This window comes from Ahaetulla prasina, chromosome 5 (assembly GCF_028640845.1).
Source record: "Ahaetulla prasina isolate Xishuangbanna chromosome 5, ASM2864084v1, whole genome shotgun sequence".
Taxonomy (NCBI): domain Eukaryota; kingdom Metazoa; phylum Chordata; class Lepidosauria; order Squamata; family Colubridae; genus Ahaetulla; species Ahaetulla prasina.
The window spans coordinates 24,929,148-24,949,158 of NC_080543.1; the positions used below are offsets into that span (position 1 = coordinate 24,929,148).

General features: G+C 35.5%; 1 protein-coding gene across 11 annotated transcripts in view; it reads left to right on the plus strand.

Annotated features, from left to right (window-relative positions):
- The window catches only part of ZMYM2 (zinc finger MYM-type containing 2), an 87,104-nt gene that overhangs the window by 34,201 nt on the left and 32,892 nt on the right, over positions 1 to 20,011 (plus strand). For 10 of the 11 annotated variants that reach the window (XM_058184474.1, XM_058184470.1, XM_058184478.1 and 7 more), the window contains 3 exons: positions 12,407 to 12,557; positions 13,918 to 14,033; positions 18,959 to 19,075. In XM_058184474.1, coding sequence (XP_058040457.1) covers positions 12,407 to 12,557; positions 13,918 to 14,033; positions 18,959 to 19,075 — 384 coding nt within the window. The remainder of the gene's footprint in view (positions 1 to 12,406; positions 12,558 to 13,917; positions 14,034 to 18,958; positions 19,076 to 20,011) is intronic. The other variant, XM_058184479.1, reaches the window with a different exon arrangement.

Genomic DNA, 20,011 nt, shown 5'->3' on the forward strand with positions numbered 1-20,011 from the left:
CTCTGAGCTCTGCAGGCAGTTCCTTTGACCTCATGGCTTTTGCTCTGCTATATACGCATTGTCAGCTGTGAGGCCTTCTATAGAGAAGTATGTGCCATTCCAAATCATGTCCAATCAATTTGATTTGCCACAGGTAGACTTCAATCAAGGTGTAGAAACATTTCAGCAACGGTCAAGAGAACTGGGCGGCACCTGAGCAAAATTTCGAGTGTTGTTGCAAATACTTATGCTAATGTGGTATTTCAGTTTTTTTCTTTTTAATAAATTTCAGACATTTCTAAAATTCTGTCTCACTTTGTCATTATGTGGTACTGAGTAAAGGGGGCCTGAATACTTTCTGACTGCACTGTAGGTAACATTCATTTTTATAATCATGATAATTCATATTTATTTTATAAAAATGTATATTAAGGTAATTGTTTCACAAGGGGAATATAGTGACTAAATCACAAGCAAAAAAAATTAAGCAAGAAAATTAATTTGTGTATTAAGATTTTTAATATAGATGGGCAAATCTTGGTAGCAGGTGGAGGGAGACTTGTAAGGAATATATATTTGCTGAAAGAAGGAAGTGGTTTCTTTAAGAAAGAGTATGGTTTTGCCATTTTTTTATATGCAAGTGGGATAATTGGTTATATCAAGGAAGAGAAAAAAAGTTAGAATGGAATGGGAATTAAATACTTTTTAAGAACTGTGCCTGGTGAAAAAAGAAGAATTAGGATCACGAATGATTGAATGCTGATCAAAAGAAATGTTGAATTGGTTAGACAGAATAAGAATAAATACATAGATGAAGGAAAAGCAAATAAGATGGAGAGGGATGCCAAAGAAGTTGTGATTGGGAGAAATTAATGGATACTTGAAAACAAGAGAAATTTAAAGAATGTGAATTTGTGTGGATGTGATCAAAGATATGGAGAAGTATATTGAAAATGCTGGTTTAAACTATATTTAGTTAGATTATCTTTTCTGACTTCATGCCTCTAATTTCTTTGGCTTAGTACTTTTTAACTCTGTCTACATAATGTTACTTGCCCTGAAAAGAAATAGCTTGATGATAGGTATGTATATATGTACTCCTGTCTCAAGATTGAAAACTTAATTTACAATATTATGTAAGGTTTATTTACATAATATTAACCCTTTTTAAACCACTCAATTTTTGTTTCACTGATTTTTCTACCACTGCTGATCTTTTTTATGCATAGGACAGAATATTGCATCTGAGTAAATATGATGTTTCAATAAAGCCCCTTTCATGAGGGAAATTGTTTTGTTCCATGTCGGTTAACATTAGTGTATTTATTTGAACATAAAGTTGTTTAAAGCTATCATGCACCTGCATCTTGCAAATTAAACAGACTTTGTCTGGTATTTGCAATGTGTAAAATATATTTACCTAGTCATCCTGTTCTTTTTATAGCAAATTGTTTCCTGCCCCTTGTACTCTTTTATCCTCATAAAATCCAAAAGAGTTAGGATGAAACTTAATTTTTATAAACAATGATAATTTGATAATCAACTATTTAATGGCCTATAACATTTAAATGTACTGTTCCTTAGTTAAAAGTTATTTTTATTTTGTTTTGTTTTTTAATTGTTATAATATGTAACACAGAGACTGACATTCCAAGTCAAAGAAGCTCATCTGCTTCGGAGCACATAAACACACATGCAGTACATTCTGAAAAATAGAAAAAATACCAGGCAATTATATAGAAAGCAAACAATTTCAGTTAAGTTTCCTAAAATTCAGAAGGGAAAAAACTAACTGCTTGGTATCTCTTAACATGTAATAGCATGTGAGTAAGTTCCTATGTGTTCATCTTTACTTACAATCAGGGAGATAAATAATCATGTTAAAAAAACAGGTTGTTGCAGTTTTTATAAATTGTGAATGCTAATTTTATATTGAAACAGTTGTTAGTCGTTTTACTAAACCTCCATAATAAAAACTTATTTTTTTTTCTTTAGTGATCACAAGTTCTTTTTAAATTCCTATTCTTTGTTGATTTGCAAAAGCAAATACTATCAAGACTCTCAGAAACTACAATAATTAAAATTTATTCACTACTTCTAAAAACCATGCTGGCTCACACAATGCATGAAGCTGTAATTGGTACATTGTGTAGACTAGGTCAAAGAGTATTCACCCAGTATGCAGTGGAGAAATTGATATATGAATATATTTCTCTACTTAGCCCCTTTGCTTTCCTTTATCTTGGTTGCCTTTTATAATTTTTTGCAACACTTATTTGTCATTTCTTCTACAGATTATTATTGTAGAGAAGTAATAATACATATACCCTGTGCTGGGATTTTAGTTGAATACTTGAAAATAGTAGTGAGGTCCCCAAGAGAGCTTCTATGATTCACTTAACAACAGTGGCAAGAAAAGTTGTAAAATGGGGCGAAACTCATTTAACAACTGCCTTTGCTTTGCAACAGAAATGTTGGGCTCAATTATTTTCATAAGTCAAGGACTACCTGTTTGCAAGAGGCAAAGCAGCATAGTGTAGTCTACATGAAAAGCAAATGGAAGGGAGAGGTTTAGCTCAAAAAGTGGAACATACAGAGTAGTATAAAAGTACAAGACAGAATTTACCTTTGGGAGGAAAACACAGAATGGTATCTTGATAAAATGTAAATTATGGTGAGTTCATTCTTAAGTGCATGCAGTTCAGAAGTTGATGACTAAATGGGATTGCCACTAGAAGCATCACCTTGAGGTAAGTAATCTGAAATTTGATAGTCAAAGGTTTTGTTTTTTCAAAAATTACACATTTTAGAGAAAACAAACAAATAAAATTGTAAGAGAAGTTATAAAAGAATATATAAATAAGTATAAAATAAAATGCTATGGAGAATACAGTTTTCCAATAAGTTATTAACTACTGAATATATACTACTATGTTAAAAAAGTAAAAAAAACCCACTATTAAACTTGAACAAAAAATACATGGTTAACCAGTATAAATTGAAATAGTAATAGGAACTATAGAACTATAGTCCTAAACAAACTATAGGAAAGGTAAATGTCGAATAAAGTACACAAACCATCGTGTTAAGTTGTGGTCCAGGAATGGTTTTCAGTTAGAACTGAATTCTACATCATATTTACGTTTCAAGATACACCACTATTCTCAACATTGAAACATACTACCTCAACTTAGTTCACCAATCTTTCAAGATGGAAATAAGCAGTCATTTTCATTAATGAGCATATGAATATATTTGCAGATGTTAACATATAAATATTCGGTATACTTGAAAGAATATATAGTTCAGTAAAATTTAACAAAATAGACTTTGAAATGATACTTTAACTTTTAAAAATTTTTTAATTCTAATATCGATCATTTCCAAAAAGTTATTAAGCTTTATTGCATTGCCATGAAATACGGAAAAAGGGATAGACCTCATTACATTTTCAGCAGTGTTTAAAGAATAAATAATTCATTTTGGAAATGAAAGTCTGAAATAATATACCAACAATAAAACGTCTTGTATCACTTTTCTTTGAATATAATATTTGGAATAAATTTAATGGTCTTCTGTTGAAAATTGTTCATGACATTTATACATTTCCCATTTCTGTTACTCTGCTACTGTTTCAAGTCTGCATCCATTTAATCAAACAATCTTTTCTTCAGTTTCTGAATCACATTTCGTCAACAGTTCTTAATTAAGACCCAGCATATGTTTGGAACTGCATGTTACAAGATTTTTGAATTTGTTCTCTCAGAATCTTGTTTCGTCTGTTTTAATGCTAAACTACTTACGGAATATAATGAACCCAGTTGCTTCAATCTTGCAATTTGAACAAGTTATTAACTAAAAGTTTGAAGATTTCCCCCTAAGAACAAAAAGTACAACTGATAAGTGCCATTGCAGTCTTTAGTCTTACTGAGAATGAATTCATGAACTCACTTCACTATATGTTGAAAAAGTCCTGACTCTGTAAGTAATTGGAATATGTATATGAAATAGATTTTTAGAAGAAATAGTAAATTTTGAGTTGTCAACGTGAGAAAATATTTATTTTATTTATTTTTATTTATTTATCAAATTTTTATACCGCCCTTCTCCCGAAGGACTCAGGGCGGTGTACAGCCAAAGAGAAAACACAGAATATGTACAATTAAAACCAAATTAAAAAATAGCAAATTACAAAAAAGGCTGATAATCAAAATTTAAATTTAAATTTTTTTAAAAAAATATAAATAAAACCCCAATTTAAAATCAACTATTATGCCAGTCCCGCTTGAATAAATAAGTATGTTTTTAGCTCACGACAGAAGGTCCGAAGATCAGGCACTTGACGTAGGCCAGGGGGAAGTTCATTCCAGAGCGTTGATGCTCCCACAGAGAAGGCCCTACTCCTGGGGGCCGCCAGCCGACACTGTTTGGCGGACGGCACCCTGAGGAGACCCTCTCTATGAGAGCGTATGGGTCGGTGGGAGGCATAGGGTAATAGCAGGCGGTCTCGTAAGTACCCGGGTCCTAAGCCATGGAGCGCTTTAAAGGTGGTAACCAAAATCTTGAAGCGCACCCGAAAGACCACAGGAAGCCAGTGCAGACTACGGAGCAGTGGTGTTACGTGGGAGTTAATACAGAAAGCTCTAAAGGGAAGATCAGCATGTGCAGCAAGAAAGAAAATGCTTCCTTTTCATATGAAGTTCAGCTAGATAATTAACCTTTTTTCAGGACTTAAGCCATTTTTGTGATGTCACATTCTGTCACTCACATAACAGGAGATTGGATTGCTGGTTAGTTGGGATACAAGAACATTCCTAAGGTTCTTGTAATTGGATTATTTTATAGATATGATAACCCAAGGTCCCTAGTGATGGATAGGCAGAAGAGGCTTTATGCAGTGTCCAGTCAGTCATAGGAATGCTTTAAAGACTTACCTACCTATATCAGTGCCACTAAGATGGCTTATATCTGAGTGCAACCACTGTCAGGTTCAGCTCTATATCTGGTTTGAAGTTTGAGTCAAGGAAAATGTTTGCTTATTTAGCTTGTTTATTTATACTTTGGATTTCTAAGGTGCCTCAGTCACCCTAGCCCTGTGATGGCGAACCTATGGCACATGTGCCACAGGTGGCACGCAGAGTTGTATCAGTGGGCACACAAGCTCAGCTCCACCAGCTGATTTTTGGCCCTTCCGGGCCTACCAGAAGTTGGCAAATAGGCCGTTTCCGGGAGGTGGGGAGACCGTTTTTGCCCTCCCCAGGCTCCAAGCCTCTGGGCCTACCGGGTGCCATCGGGTACCAAAAGCGGGGGGAGCCCGGGAGAGTGTTGTGCACGCATGCGGGGGGGCGCATTGAATTATGGTTATGGGCACACACACATGCAATCCCCCCCCCACGTGCTCCCCCCATTTTTTCGCTAACCAAAAAGGTTAGCCATCACTGCCCTAGCCCATGCCGGGGGTGGGGGAGGAGAGGAGGGCAAGTGATGCTGTATTTAATGATCATCTGTACACAAAAACCAGTGTTAAGTTTCTTAAAGTGAACAAGATTTTAGAGAAGCCCTATACAAACATGAAACGTATTGGAAAAGGTTGAACACAAGGACATCAAAATTTATAATACTGCAGCAAAAAAAAAAAAAAAGAATTGTGTCCCACCAACTGAAAGTGTTTAATCTTTAAATATCTTTTGTGCTGAATTTGAATGTTTTCAAGATTCTCTATTAGGCAATGTTTTTGAGCAACACACCACTTAATTTGGTAATAACCTATATTCACAACTCAGTCAAAAGCACAGAGATTTGCCTTTAAAAAAAAGCAGCATTTCACTTCAGGAATTTCACTTCAGGAATATCTCTCCTGAGGGTTCAGCATTAGTCAGCCAAATATGGACTCTACTTGCCTTGGTACCACTTTTCTATTTTTGAAATGTCCCAGTGAAATTGTTCAATGTGTTCATCACTGAATACTCTGAAGACTGGGGAAAAGTCAAAGACATGAATTTTCAATGACATGTTCCATCCCATGGCTTGGTACAACTTTAAGAGGTCACTGTTTCATGAGTTCACAAGTTTCCTACCTTATGATTTTTAAAAGATTTTTATACTGTTTTTGAATGATTGCCAGGCAGATTTTTCAGTTTCGCTTAACATTTCATCATTTTTAACATCCTAGTATCAGTTTTCTAATCTGTGGATCTATCAAAATGTTTTCTTAATTTAGTATCAGAAATCCTGGGAAATTTGATTCTCAAAGACATGAAACCAGTTCCTGTTTTATACAGTAACAATGTTTTTCATAAATCAAAGTTCGATGTTCGATGTGCAAAAGAGGAAAGAAAATCTTTTCAGGGTCAACAACTGGACCTTTTATCACATTCTTTTTTGCTGGAACAAGCGAAGAACATTTTGGCCATTCTGTGTGAATGCAGTATTTATTTTTTTGTGTTCGTACTGTCCCATTCACACACAAAATGACAATACTTTTTGTATGCAAGTGTAGGCCAAGCTTAAGTGCAGTGACTATCATAACTTCACATTTATTTCATTTGTATTTTTCAGACTAGATCTTTTCAAAAGTAGTTTCATGTTCTACAATTCTTAAATGTTAGCAACCTTGGCTAACAATACATATGGTAATTTATTTCTGCTGTGAAAAGATAACATTCAAATTAACTTTTGAGAAGTCACATGTGCACATTGTATTCATAGCCAAGAACTTCCATAACCAATCGTCTTCACAAAACCATTTTCTTGGGAAAAAGAATTAATTCAATTCTTCATTATTGCACTTAAAATAACAGTCTGATGGTCTTTTGAGCTCCATCCAAACAACGGGAATGGCAAATGGCCTATGGCATGAATTCTTTAACTATCCTGCTAGAAGTCTAACACATGTCACCCAGCAACAGTCTGACATCCAGTTTTTAGCTTGGTCACCCACTTTATAACCAAAATTCATAGGTTTAGGGAGTTTTTTGGATGAGTGATGAAGGTTTCATTTCTGAGATTCATATAATAATTGACTACATAGCAGAAAGTATTACATGATTTGCATCATGCTTAATTTGACTACAGAAGACAAACATTTAAGTTGTTTCACTGAGCTCTGGCACCAGTTTCTGATAAGAAATTGCTCTCCAGTTGAGAGATTGGGCTCATGTCTAGACATGCCCAAACTTGGCTCAACCTGCACAATAGGCTGTTCTCTGCAAGTTGTCCTCCTTTGTCTTGAGATTATTTATGCTAGAGTATAATTGTAACTAGATGTTCAATGCTTCATATAAATATAGTTAACACTCTAATTGAACAGGATAATGAAGATGGGGTCACAAGAAAACTAAACCTGATAGAAAAGAACTAATTTCTTTCTTTAAAATTCAGCTTGAAAAAAATCAGTATAGAACACTCATTACAGTCCATGTAAAAAAGTTGTTGGTAGTTTCTCAACAATCTGGAGATTTCAATACTGAATTAGGTTTTAAGGTTTGGTTAATGGTTAATACAGATAGTCCTCTACTTACGACCACAATTTAGCCCCCAATTTATATTGCTAAGTGAGACATTTTTGGCCCATTTTACAACTTTTCTTGCCACAGTTGTTGAGTGAATCATTCATTCCAGTTGTTAAATTAGTAACATGGTTGTTATGTAAATCTGGCTTCCCCATTGACTTTGCTTTCAGAAGTTCGCAAAAGCTGATCACGTGACCCCAGGACACTGCTACCGTCATAAATATGAACCAGTTTGCAAGCATCCAAAATTTAATCATGTGACCATGGGGATTCTGCAACGGTCATAAGTGGCTGTTATGTTCTGCAAAGATCATCTTTGTCGGACATCTTCATAAGTCATAAAGGTCATAAGTTACCTTTTCAGTGCTACTGTAACTTTAAACGGTCACTAAACAAATTGTAAGTCAAGGACTACCTGTAATCTTCTAATTTGGAAGGTGAACTATGGAGGTGAACAACTATTAACAGAAGTCTAGACCAGTGATGGCTAACCTTTTCTGGACCAAGTGCCCAAAGCGTGCGCGCAAATGCACGTACGGTGCATGCGCCCCGTCCCTGCACATGTGTGTGTGCGGGGGTTCCGCATGTGACCCATGCATGCACGGCAGAGACCTGACTACCAGCTGGCTGGCGGGAGGCAAGTGTGCATATGCAGCGGAGTCGAACTGGGGCGACTGCTTGCGTGCCCACAGAGAGGGCGCTGTGTGTCAGCTGTGGCATATGTGCCATAGGTTCGCCATCACATGTCTAGATTATACAAAGACTAAAGAAAGGGTGGCTTCAGAACCATCAAAAGAGCTAACAGCAGTACTTTTTCCTGCAAAAATGCCAAGTCTTATATTACATCCCTTGCTCAACAAAAAAATGCAGAACGTGAGAAAGGAGATTGGTTTACTTTCACTGTGTATACATATACATGTACAAAATGGCGTTTTGAAAGCCAATGATCTTGCAGAGAACAGCTAGGTTTAAAGGCAAAGTTCTTCCAAAAAAAAAACTAAGTATCCTAAGCTGTTCTCAGGGGGAAAAAAACATGTCAAATACTCCAATCAGGTGGCAGCAGCTGTAAAAGTTGAAAAGAGGAGAGTAATACTATTTAGGAAATAAACGGTGAAGTTTCTACTTCCTACTAAAAATCTCCACTCTTTAGTCCCCAAGTATCTTTTTCAGCACAGATGCAGTAGGATAAAGAAGAATAAAATAGAATGATGAAGAATAAACCCCAGGATTCTACTGTCCAGTTGTTTCCATTCTGTGGTGACTAAATTCCAACATTCTTCCATCCTCCACATTTGCAAAAAAATAAGGGATGGTTTTCATTTTGCTTTGCAGATCTTAAGATATAAAACTTTACTCCTGTATCCCAACGGTAGAAAAGATTGATTCAAAAGCACTTTGAAAGAATGACCCTTCGTTCCTCAGCTGTATTCTCATAACATACAAAACCAGCCTTTCCCAACCTGTTTCACCCTAGATGTTTTGAACTACACCCCCAGCCAGCATGAATCAATATTTCTACAAAATCGAGGAAGGCTATGCCAAGTTATGTTCTGCTTTGGTCAGTTAAGATCTAGTCGGTTGGGTTTATACATCCTGAAAGACCACAGACAAGTGAATAATCTTTTATATACCTATACTTCCCCCCTCAGAAAAGTTTCCCAATGTATTGATGGGTTGAATTGCATTACACCAGTGCTTCTCAATTATTTTCTGTCATGCCCCCCTAGGAAGAAGAAAACATTTTTCGCGCCCCCCGCGCGACTGTAAATAATATCATTATTAAAAAAAACGAGGTCAAACGCGCCCCCCTTTACAGAGCCTCGCGTCCCCCCTGGGGGGCGCGCCCCACTATTTGAGAAGCACTGCATTACACGTGAATGCAGAAATTTCAACCACACAAAAGGATCCAAATAATATCTGCAAATGCAGGTTTATCAGTTTTTAATTTATAAAATACTATTCCTTACCATTGTAAGGTTTTACTTTGTTAAAAATCATCATACTCGCACCTTTTAAGGTACTCAATCAACAAGTCTATTTTGGTGTATCGGTTGCCAGTGAAGGCTTTTATTAGATCCGTGATGGTGAACCTATGGCACGTGTGCCCAAAGTGGCACGCAAAGTCATGTCGCCCGGCATATGCTGCCTTGCCTGTTTGTCTTCTGGGTTTCTGGCGTGCATGCACACATGATGATCAGCTGTCCTTCATGCAGTGCCAAAAAACAGTGTGCGCATGCGCGCTGGCCAGCTGATCGTTGGATGTGCATGCGTGCTAGAACCTGGAAGTTAGGCTTTTCTGTAGCCCTGCCCTGGCTAGCGTGCCTGACGTTTCCATGAGTACTAAAAAGGTTCACCATCACTGTATTAGACTGTCACAGTCATGCAGTTACATTATAGATGCCCTTAGCTAAATTTTTTATTAAAACCATGTTCAGAAACCATGTTCAGAAAAGAAGCTAATCTTAAAGCAAAATGAATTGATACAACAGACAGGGTAATGTTTAAAGAAGAATGAAGCAAAGCAAGCCCTGGGCTTTCTTAATTAGATTCCTGTTAAGCAACTCTACCTTTTATTCAGAAGCTTGAGGTAGTATTTCTCCTCACAACAATAATCCTGAAAGGTAAGTTGGGCTGAGCCTAAATGGCTGGCCAAAGTCATTCACAGAGCTTTGATGCTGAGAATGGACTAAAACCTAGATCTCCCCATTCATAAGCCCAACAGTTTAATCATTATCTTACATTGACTATTATGAGTAAATGTTTCCTGTTATTGCTCTGAAGCATTCTTTTGTCTCTTATCTATATGGAAGGTTTCAGACATATCCTTTAAATGTCCTTTCCAAATAATCCTATAGTTACATCCATTTAATAGAATTAATTTCTTTTGTTTGCTATATAGCAATGTAATCTCTGATAGCCCTAATATTGGAATGTATTTTAGTACATCAATATTGGGGATTTTTCTTTAATACAACTTTCTCCTATACAGTACCTTCCAACCAGCTGAGATTAAGGGAAGTATTATTTAGCATGTCTGAAGGGGACATAACAGGGAAGTCATCTTCAAGATTCTTAATAATGTGGGTTTTTTTTAATTGATCTTTTTAATTATGAAAATAATCTTAAAATAGCAGGAATGTCCAAAGCCCGCCTTTTCCACCTTGTCGGTGTAACATTGCTAATTCCAGCTGAAACAAATCTTGTGAATCTCCGTATGCAAGTTTGTTTGTGTTTGCAGGCATGCATATATACATACCGGTATGTCCATTATGCAGGCTAAAAGTAATTTATATTGATGTAATTAATTACTTCTCATTAAAATAAACTGCATATAAAATGTGTCCAAATATATAAAATAAATTAATTGATTCCATGTGCTATCAATTTCTTTTGTATTAAAAGAGAGTCACTGCTCCCTGCATATAGACATGTAAACATTTCCTGCCTTTGTTCAAGGAGAAATAGCAAAAAAAGAAAAAAATATAACAGGAGGTAAAGAAAGGGGAGGGGTGGAGAAAATCAACTAGACAAAAAAAGTTGAATTCATCAGACATTCAGCACTTCACAAGTAACTGCTTATTTCAAGCAGAATATGTACTTTGAAAGCATTCACATCTTGTAGCAACTCTGCACTGCAGCCATCTGTATTTCCCTACATGTATTCCCTACATGTATTCATAAAGACCCCCCCCACCTCAATTCACAAGTAAATATTTTAGAGGGGGGAGGAACTTAGCCTTTTAATCAAGTAACTTTAATATAATCCAACCATCTTTTTTTTTTGAGTGGTTTTTGTTTCTTCATGAAATTGTTTAAGCAGCATCCAGAGCTCTTAACGGTTTTTGCTGAACAATATTGAACAAACTAAAATAAGAGACTTAGTGATATATTCTTCAAGTAACAAAGCTGAAGCTGAAAGGAGTTGCCATTTGGTTGCAATCATAACTGGTGTTGGAGTTTCTCTAGCTGAGAAAAGCAAATCTGGGTGTCTTCTTTCTTTGAGGTAAGAAAATAAGCACTCAGAATATTCAAAGTTTTAAATTTCTAGATACCATTTAGAATTCAGTTTCAAAATGATGTTACACAAGTTAATTTCATGCTTTCAAATATAACTTGGACTTTATGGCTGATTCTGTCATTATTTTTTTTTCACATATTAGGATGCTTCCCCCCTCCCTTTCTCAACTTCTGAACAGATAGTTCATTTCAAGGCAACCCACTGCACTTCGTTGTTAAGAACTCAGTTATAGCGTACCCTATTTCTCCTAAAATAAGACATCCCCTGATAATAAGTACAATCGGGCTTTTGACCACATGTGCTAAAATAAGCCCTCCCCCGAAAATAAGCCCCACCCCCCAAAATAAGCCCTCCCCAAAAATATTTAAATGCATGCGCAGCCGGTCCCCACCATTTCCTCTGGTTAGGGTTAGGGAGACAGCTGGAAACAAGGTAAGACGGCAAGAGGAGCCCCATGCGCCCCAAAATAATAAGACATCCACAAAAATAAAGCCAAGCACTTATTTCGGGGTTCAAAAAAATATAAGACAGGATCTTATTTTCAGGGAAACACGGTAGTTTACAGTTATTCATGAAAGGTAGATCCCAAAATACCAATACAAATTAAATGTCTTAAATTTAAACCTACATTAACCATGCATATGTGCCAATCTGTTGTATCACTTGCTTGGGCATTGAGGTGCAGCAGACGTGGATCTGAATGCGATGTGCTCCCTCCCTCCCTTGTATTTTTCAATTTTATGAAGTACGTGTGAATAACACTCAGATATATGTTGATAAGGAAGTTTAGCAAATATGTGGCATTGGAAAACAATACATAAATTCCTGCATGCTTGTTGAATGAGATTAAATCAGATATAATTAATATAATTATTGCCTTTTTTATTTGCTTTTTTAGAAATATGGCAAATTAACAGCTTGTACTGGTTGCACAACTCAGTGCAGGTTTTTTGACATGACACAGTGCATAGGAACTAATGGACATATGGAGCCATACTGCTCAACCACATGCATGAACACACACAAATCAAAATATGCAAAATCACAAAGTAAGTGAACGGGGTGGTGTATCTTTCTCAACAGATAAAATACGGTTCCAAAATAGAGAAATTCTGTTTCAGTTATTGCTTCTATCTGGTGTTCTTCTTGAGAGGATATTTGATGTCCACATTATATTTAAATTATTAGAATATGACTCGTATGAGTTAAATCAAAAATTTAATATAATTAAAACATGAAGTTTTAATATTTGAGCTCATGTTTTCAGCCAGCTACAGATTTTTCAGACTGTTTTTAATGGTAACTCAGCTCTTGGTTTAAATGTATTTTAGTATTCTGATATTTAATGTTACTGTACGTTGACCAGAAATATCGGTAGTACAATATTTAAGGGTGTGCTTTGCTCGAAACAATGCATTGCATGATTTATGTAATTAATTTGTACTTTTTAATATAAAGCTTATACATTAATCATATAGTGTTCCTTAACCAGTGGTGGGATTCAAATAATTTAACAACCAATTCACGACGGCCAACCTGACTGTGGGCGATCTGGTTGTTTAATTATCCCCCCGCTATCAAAAGTGGATGCTGGGCACTGCACTGCAATGGAGAAACGGGCAACGGAGTGGCTGGCATGAGGGAAGGAGGAGGAGCAGGGAAAAGAAAGAGGGAAAGCTGCTTTTTCCTTCCCTTGCGCCAGCCGCTCCTTTGCCCGTTTCTCCATTGCAGCGCAGCACCCACCATTCACTTTGATAGTGGGGTGGGTGGGTAATTTAACAACCGATTCGGCTGAACCAGTGCAAACCAGCTGAATCCCACCAGTATCCTTAACCCCGTAAAAGAGGATAGTCTGGTAGGTAGGTATGTAGATTAGATAACCATATAAATAGTGTGAGTTTATAGAAAAACTATAGTGTGTGTGTGGCTTTGTATTGTATTTAAAATTAATAAAATGTAACATAGTGAAAAATGTACATTTATTGGAACATCTAGGCTACACATACCATTCTCACAGATTTTGGTATTCAGAAAACTTGTTCATTAATTATAGTTTTTTTTTCCTACCATGTTTCCCCAAAAATAAGACCCTGTCTTTTTTTTATTATTATTATTATTTTTTGAATCCTGAATAAGCCCTTGGCCTTATTGTCTTGCGCTCAAAAGCCCAATTGGGCTTATTATCGGGGATGTCTTTTTTTGGGGGGGAAAGGTATTGCTCTATCTAGGAAAGTGTGTGTAACTAGAAGTTGTTTTGTTTGATTGTTTACTCCTAAAAAGGCTATTTGTGTAGGAATAAATGATTGTTCATGTCTCAGCCATTGCTGTACTTTTAATAAATGCTAGCTTGTCATTTATAACCTGGAAATTTGCATTTATTTTTTTTTGTATACTACATTTTTCTTTTAGGTTTGGGAATTGTTTGCCAATTTTGTAAACGAAACTCTTTACCTCAGTATCAAGCCACAATGCCTGATGGAATACTGTACAACTTTTGCAGTTCCAGTTGTGTAGCTAAATTTCAGGTTAGCTGTTGTGTTAAATCTCTTCTTCCCTGGATATGTATTAATTATGTGCATATATCCTGTTAGGTATTCTTAGGAGCCTAATATTACTGTGAAACAACTTTTTTTTTAATGGTGACTCTTCACAAATAAAATTCTTTGTGTTTACCACTTACCAATAAAGACTTGTTAAAGGTTGGCTATTATCAGCATAGTGTATATATAAGAAAGTGATTTCCAAAATTCACAGTGCTTTCTTCTTGAGGCTGTTAGAATTCTATTTTGGTTATTCTGAGAGGTATGTGGCTAATGTTTGACATTTTTATTCTCTTCCTTTTTTTAAAAAAAAATAATAATTTGGCTCACGGGTAATCCTATGAGTTTGAATACTGTATATCCAGCTATTTTATAATTACTACAGGATTTTCTGGTTTGGGCAAGAAGTAAAAAAATTAATTCCTTCCTTATGCCAGTGAAAAAGAAACTTTGATTTTTGAGTTCCTTCTACTGCTAAAATAGCAACATTAGCTTACTGACAAATCCTATTCCTTTCAGGGATTACATTATACTAAAAAGAACACTTAATTGGTTTTAAGTACATTGACTGTCAAATAGCCAATATTTTAAGATGGTCACATGCAAATATGAAATAAGATTTTCATGTATTATTTATACTGCATAATATTTTATGTGCTAGATTCTGAAGGCCTTTGTGTGTTAGATTTATACCGCACCTTTTATTTAGCACTTCAAGGCAATGTCTATAGTGTTCTCTTCTCCTATCTTTTCTCCACAGTGACCAAGGTAGATAAGTTTCCTATAGTCACCCAGGGATATTCCATGGCTGGTGGCAGTTTAGAATTTGGCTGTCCTTGCCTCTAATTCAACACTTTAACCATTCTGCCATGTTGCATTACTCCTAGCATTATTATACATTACTTCAATTTTAAAATAAAGTTTGGGGAAGAGCAAAAAAAAAAAAAAAAAAAGGTGGGGAAGAGAGGGGAAAGGCGGAGTATGAATTCAATAATAGAGCAAATGAATGTGTTTCGAGGAGGATAGATAAAACTGCAGCTTCTTAAAGGTTTGCACCACTTTTAACTGAAAACTATAGAGTGTGGCCTTATGTACAAATTCCAGGAGCATAAATTCAAGCATTCTTTTATTTGAGCGTATAAATCATGATAGTTTTGTCTAGATCTGATATAAGCAAATTTAATTTTGATGTATTTTTGCCAACTTAGCTTTGTATAAATGAAATGGAAATATAATTGATATATAGAAAATAGAATAGAAATGTTCCATTGTGGGCTGACATTTTAATTGGTGATAGGTGTAGGCTAGTAAAAATTCATTTATATTAAGCATTAGATAGATTCAGGCATCTTTTGTAGAAGAACCAGCAGATCTTAAAACTGTTTAGTTGTGGTTAATTTTATTGAAATCTTTTAATAGTTAAGCATGAAAGTGATTATTGATTTCATCTCCAGACTTGATTTAGATTTATTGCAACCAGCTTTAACCTGAGGTTATATTCCTAGATCATCCTTATACTATTTAAGATGAAAGTCTCATTAAGTGAAATTTCAGATCCACTACATTTTTGCTGTTTGATCTTGTTGTTTTTGGACTAAATTATATCGGCAGATCTGTATCTTAAATAGCTAGAATAATTTAACCTGACCCTTATACCTGTAATCTATAATTCCTTTTCAACTAATGCTGTTTTATGTAAACCATAAGTCCCTTTTTTTGGACAAACTAAGGAAAATAAGGCATAAAGCAGTAGTGCTCTTAATTTTTAAACTTTTATCAGATTAAGTGTCATTTTGGGCTATTTCTCACTTATTTTTATGTGTGCATTTCTTGCCTAAATCTCACTCTATTTCTAGAGACCTATGATAGATTAATTTGTTACGTTCCCAGTAGTATACTGGAAATGAAATAATTCTAGCTTTTTTGTAACAGAATTGTTGGCTATTTTGATTACCATAGAAACTGGATATTGGGGTTACAAGCCCCACTGCATATAAAGTATTTGTATGAGATAATATTGTTTCAAATTCACATATGGAGAAATACAAATAGTCCTCAACCTACAACCATAAATGGAACCCACACTTCTCATTAAACAATGTGGTCTTTCAGTAAAATATAAATGTTTATCTTTTTTTAAACCTTTTTTTGCCGCAGTTAAGCAAATCTGGCTTCCCTCATTGGCTTTGTCAGAAGCCCACTGGGAATGTCACAAATAGTATTCATGTGACCATGTAACCATACATGTAACCATGTAACCATGCATGCCAAGTTCCCAAATTTTAGCCCATGACTACAGGGACATTGCAATGGTCACAACTTTAAGGAGATGTTGTAAGATACTTTTTCCAGTTTGTAACTTTGAACAATTGTTAAACGGTTGGTTAAAGGTCAAGGACTACCTGTAGGTCTCATTTGATGAAAGTGGCCTGTAATAGTTAATTTTATACAGTGGAAAGGCAGGCAATCCTTTCAGTAAAAGATTCTTACTCATCGCAAATGATGAGGTGGAAGTGCTTATATAATATTTGAAAGATCTGGATGGGGAGGAACAGACATTGGTTGAATCCTTCCAAGTCAGAGGTCTTGTGAATGTGGGCCTAATGATTCCAGGGAAATTTTATCACTGACTCTGAACAGGGTTGTACTCCATCAATCAGAGATAGTCTGCAATTTGGGAGTTCTTATAACCTCACAGCTTCTGCCTGAAAAGTAAGTGACACTATAGCCAGAAAGGCTCTTGCACAGTTACAGCTATTGTTAACTATTGCAACCATTTCTGGACCAGTCACTCATGTCCTAGTCACCTCCTGCTTGGACTAGTGCAGGGGTCTCCAACCTTGGCAACTTTAAGACTTGTGGACTTCAACTCCCAAAGCTGGCTGAGGAACTCTGGGAGTTGAAGTCCACAAGTCTTAAAGTTGCCAAGGTTGGAGACCCCTGGACTAGTGTAACATTAGGAAACTACAGTTGGGACAAAAATCAGCACTTAGACAAGATCAGTAGCTTGGACATGATTGTGCTCTGATATATTTGGATGTCCCCCCTTTTTAAAAAAAGCATTGTTTGCAACCTGGGTGCATCTCTAGATGCTGTTTATAACCTCTATGGTTTTATATTGTTCCAGACTTGATTATCTGAGGTAATAACTTCTGTATTTATGTATCCACCTAATCAGATCAAATGTTGTCAGTTTCCTCCAGGTCCTATCACTGTGAAATTGTCATCTAGTAGGACCCCAGAAAGTGTTTTCCATAGTTACCTACACTCTGGTAACTCACTCCATGCAAAAATTCAGTCAGCTTTCTCTCTCTTAAGCTTTCAAAAAATTCTTAAAACCTACCTGTTTGTCTAGTACAGGAAAAGTTCTGTTGTAATTCAACGTTTTCAGGTGCTTGGTGTTCATATTTATTTTGCTTTTATCTGTTTTGCCCTTTTTATTTTTACATATATTTTTAAAAATTATTTTGTATTTGAGATTATCAACTGCCTTTTGATTTCTTTTGATCTGAGCAGCAAACAAGGAAAGTGAGTGAGTGAGTGAATGAATGAAGTGAATTACAAATGATCTTGCTTTTGAAAAGCTTAAGAAAATTATTCCCTGTGTAAGAGACATAGTTGGTGATTCCAAAGATACTTCTACTATTTTTCCATTCTGTCACTACTCACTTTCACTTTACACATAACTAACTGATAAGAAATTGGATTATTAAAATTGTATATGAAACACAAGCACAAAAATATTTCTGCTAATTATTTAAAGTATGCATTGAATGATGAGTTGCATGCCATCAAATTGGTGTGAATTCTTAGTGATTGTATAGATTTTCTCCAGGATGATGTCATCATCCTGGACCTTCTGATCTTTCCGTGGTTCTCCCATCTGTTCTAGTTTGAGTCTATCCACTGTGCTGTTGCTTGTCTGTTTTCTTCTCACTTCTCCCAAGATTTTAAAAATGCTGACTATATAAAAATGAATGGATTTCAATCAGAGTCTGAGTCACATCAAGTTAGCTTTCACAAATGAGCAATGGAGGATTTGGTGGATGCTTTTGTTTGTTAAGTTTAGTTGTAACTTCTGATTTCTTATTTTTAAACCGAATCTTAATTTGTTCATTTCCCATATCTCGGGATAGCTTTTTCTTGTATATTGAACATACTATGCATCTAAAATTATTATTACCTAGTTTTTTCGCACAAGTCAGCTAGATGTTTAGACTGCATCTGGCCATTTTATCAACCTATAAAATTATTTTATTTAAAACTGGCATGAGAGCAGTGGTCCATCATGTTTAAAGTAAAAAAATAAAATATAGTTTTGGTAGTAGTTGGCAAATGTATGTGTATGTTTGTTTGTATGATACCAAAAATTAGGAGGAATGAATTTGGTTTGAAAGGAAAGAATAAGATGAAATATAGGCTATATATTGAAGAATCATTCTCTGAATTTCATATTTCACCACAACCTAATTGCCATCTCATCTTCTTCCCTATATAATGCACATTCTCTTGGCAACAGTTGCTCTTCTAGCTCCCCTTATATTAATTAATTCTGCTCTCTTAGACAAATACTTTGATTCTCCTCAGCTTCTTCTTATACACAATGTTTCTCTGTTGGGCTTACATTAATCTATCATTCCTCTGACTCCCACTGCTTAAAATATGAATTTGTGGCTCATTTGTGGTAGGGACCTGTTGTCTTCCTTATCTGGTCTGAAGTTGCTATATGCATTGATGCATTAATAGAGTAATCTTAGAAATTCAGTGGATTATCCTTTTTAGAGTAATGAAATTAAATGTGCCAGAAACTAATTAACATTAATTTTAGCACTAATTCTTAAGTAATAGCAAATTGCTATGTTGTTGTCCTGGAATAAATTGTGTATCTTAAACGTGTTTTTTTTTTTCAGACTCTTAATGTACCTTCTTCAACCAATGGCCAGTTTGTGGCTCCAAGTGATATTCAGTTGAAATGCAATTATTGTAAAAATACTTTCTGTTCAAAACCTGAAGTACTGGAATGGGAAGTAAGTAAATTATAGCACGATTTTTTTAAGTGCATGCAAATTAATTGATTATAAATTGTTCACCTTGATAAATAATATGCTTCATCCTTTAATATTTCATACTTTAACCATGCTTGGTAATTAATGCACTGACCGTTTCGTATTTTCTTCTTTCTTCTTTGTGCCCCTAGTTTGATTAGATCCTCAGAACCAAACAGGATTATTAATTTATAGGGGTTTATAGGTCTTTCCAATCCATCAGGACAAATCCAGCCATAAAAAGGTGTTAGTTCTCATTTGCAGTGATGATAACATTGAATAACCATAACTTCATTATGATACTTATTGTAATTATTCACATCAGTGTGTTCTACATATATGCAGAACAGATTAAGAACCTTCCAGGGTTCAAGAATTTAGAGTAAAGACCTGTTCCTTTACTTCTTCTAGTACTTCCCCTAGGCATGTCTCTTCATTCAACGTTCAATTACTGTTTCATACCAAAGCAGTAGCATCTTTCTTTCTTTCTTTGTATTTATTTTACATCCAATTGAAGACTTTGGAGTTGTAATACATCAAAATCACATCAAACATATCAATAACAACAATGATATCAAATCAAACTCCTGAAGATGGATTGTGGAAGGTCAAGTTAAATAAAACCTTATAAAAGTGATGGTCTTCTAAAAACTTCAGGAGATGATGCTTTATGAAATCTGGAGATAGAATGTTCTAAAGCAGTGGTTCTCAACCTTTATAGTGCTGCGACCCCTTTAATACAATTCCCCATGATGTGGTGACCCCAACCGTAAAATTATTTTCGTTTTGAATTCTTCGACTCGCAAGTATACTTTCCATATTTCCGATGGTCTTAGGCGACCCCTGGCAAATCGTCATTCGACCCCCAACGGGGTTGCGACCCACAGGTTGAGAACCGCTGCTCTAAAGTATGGGGCT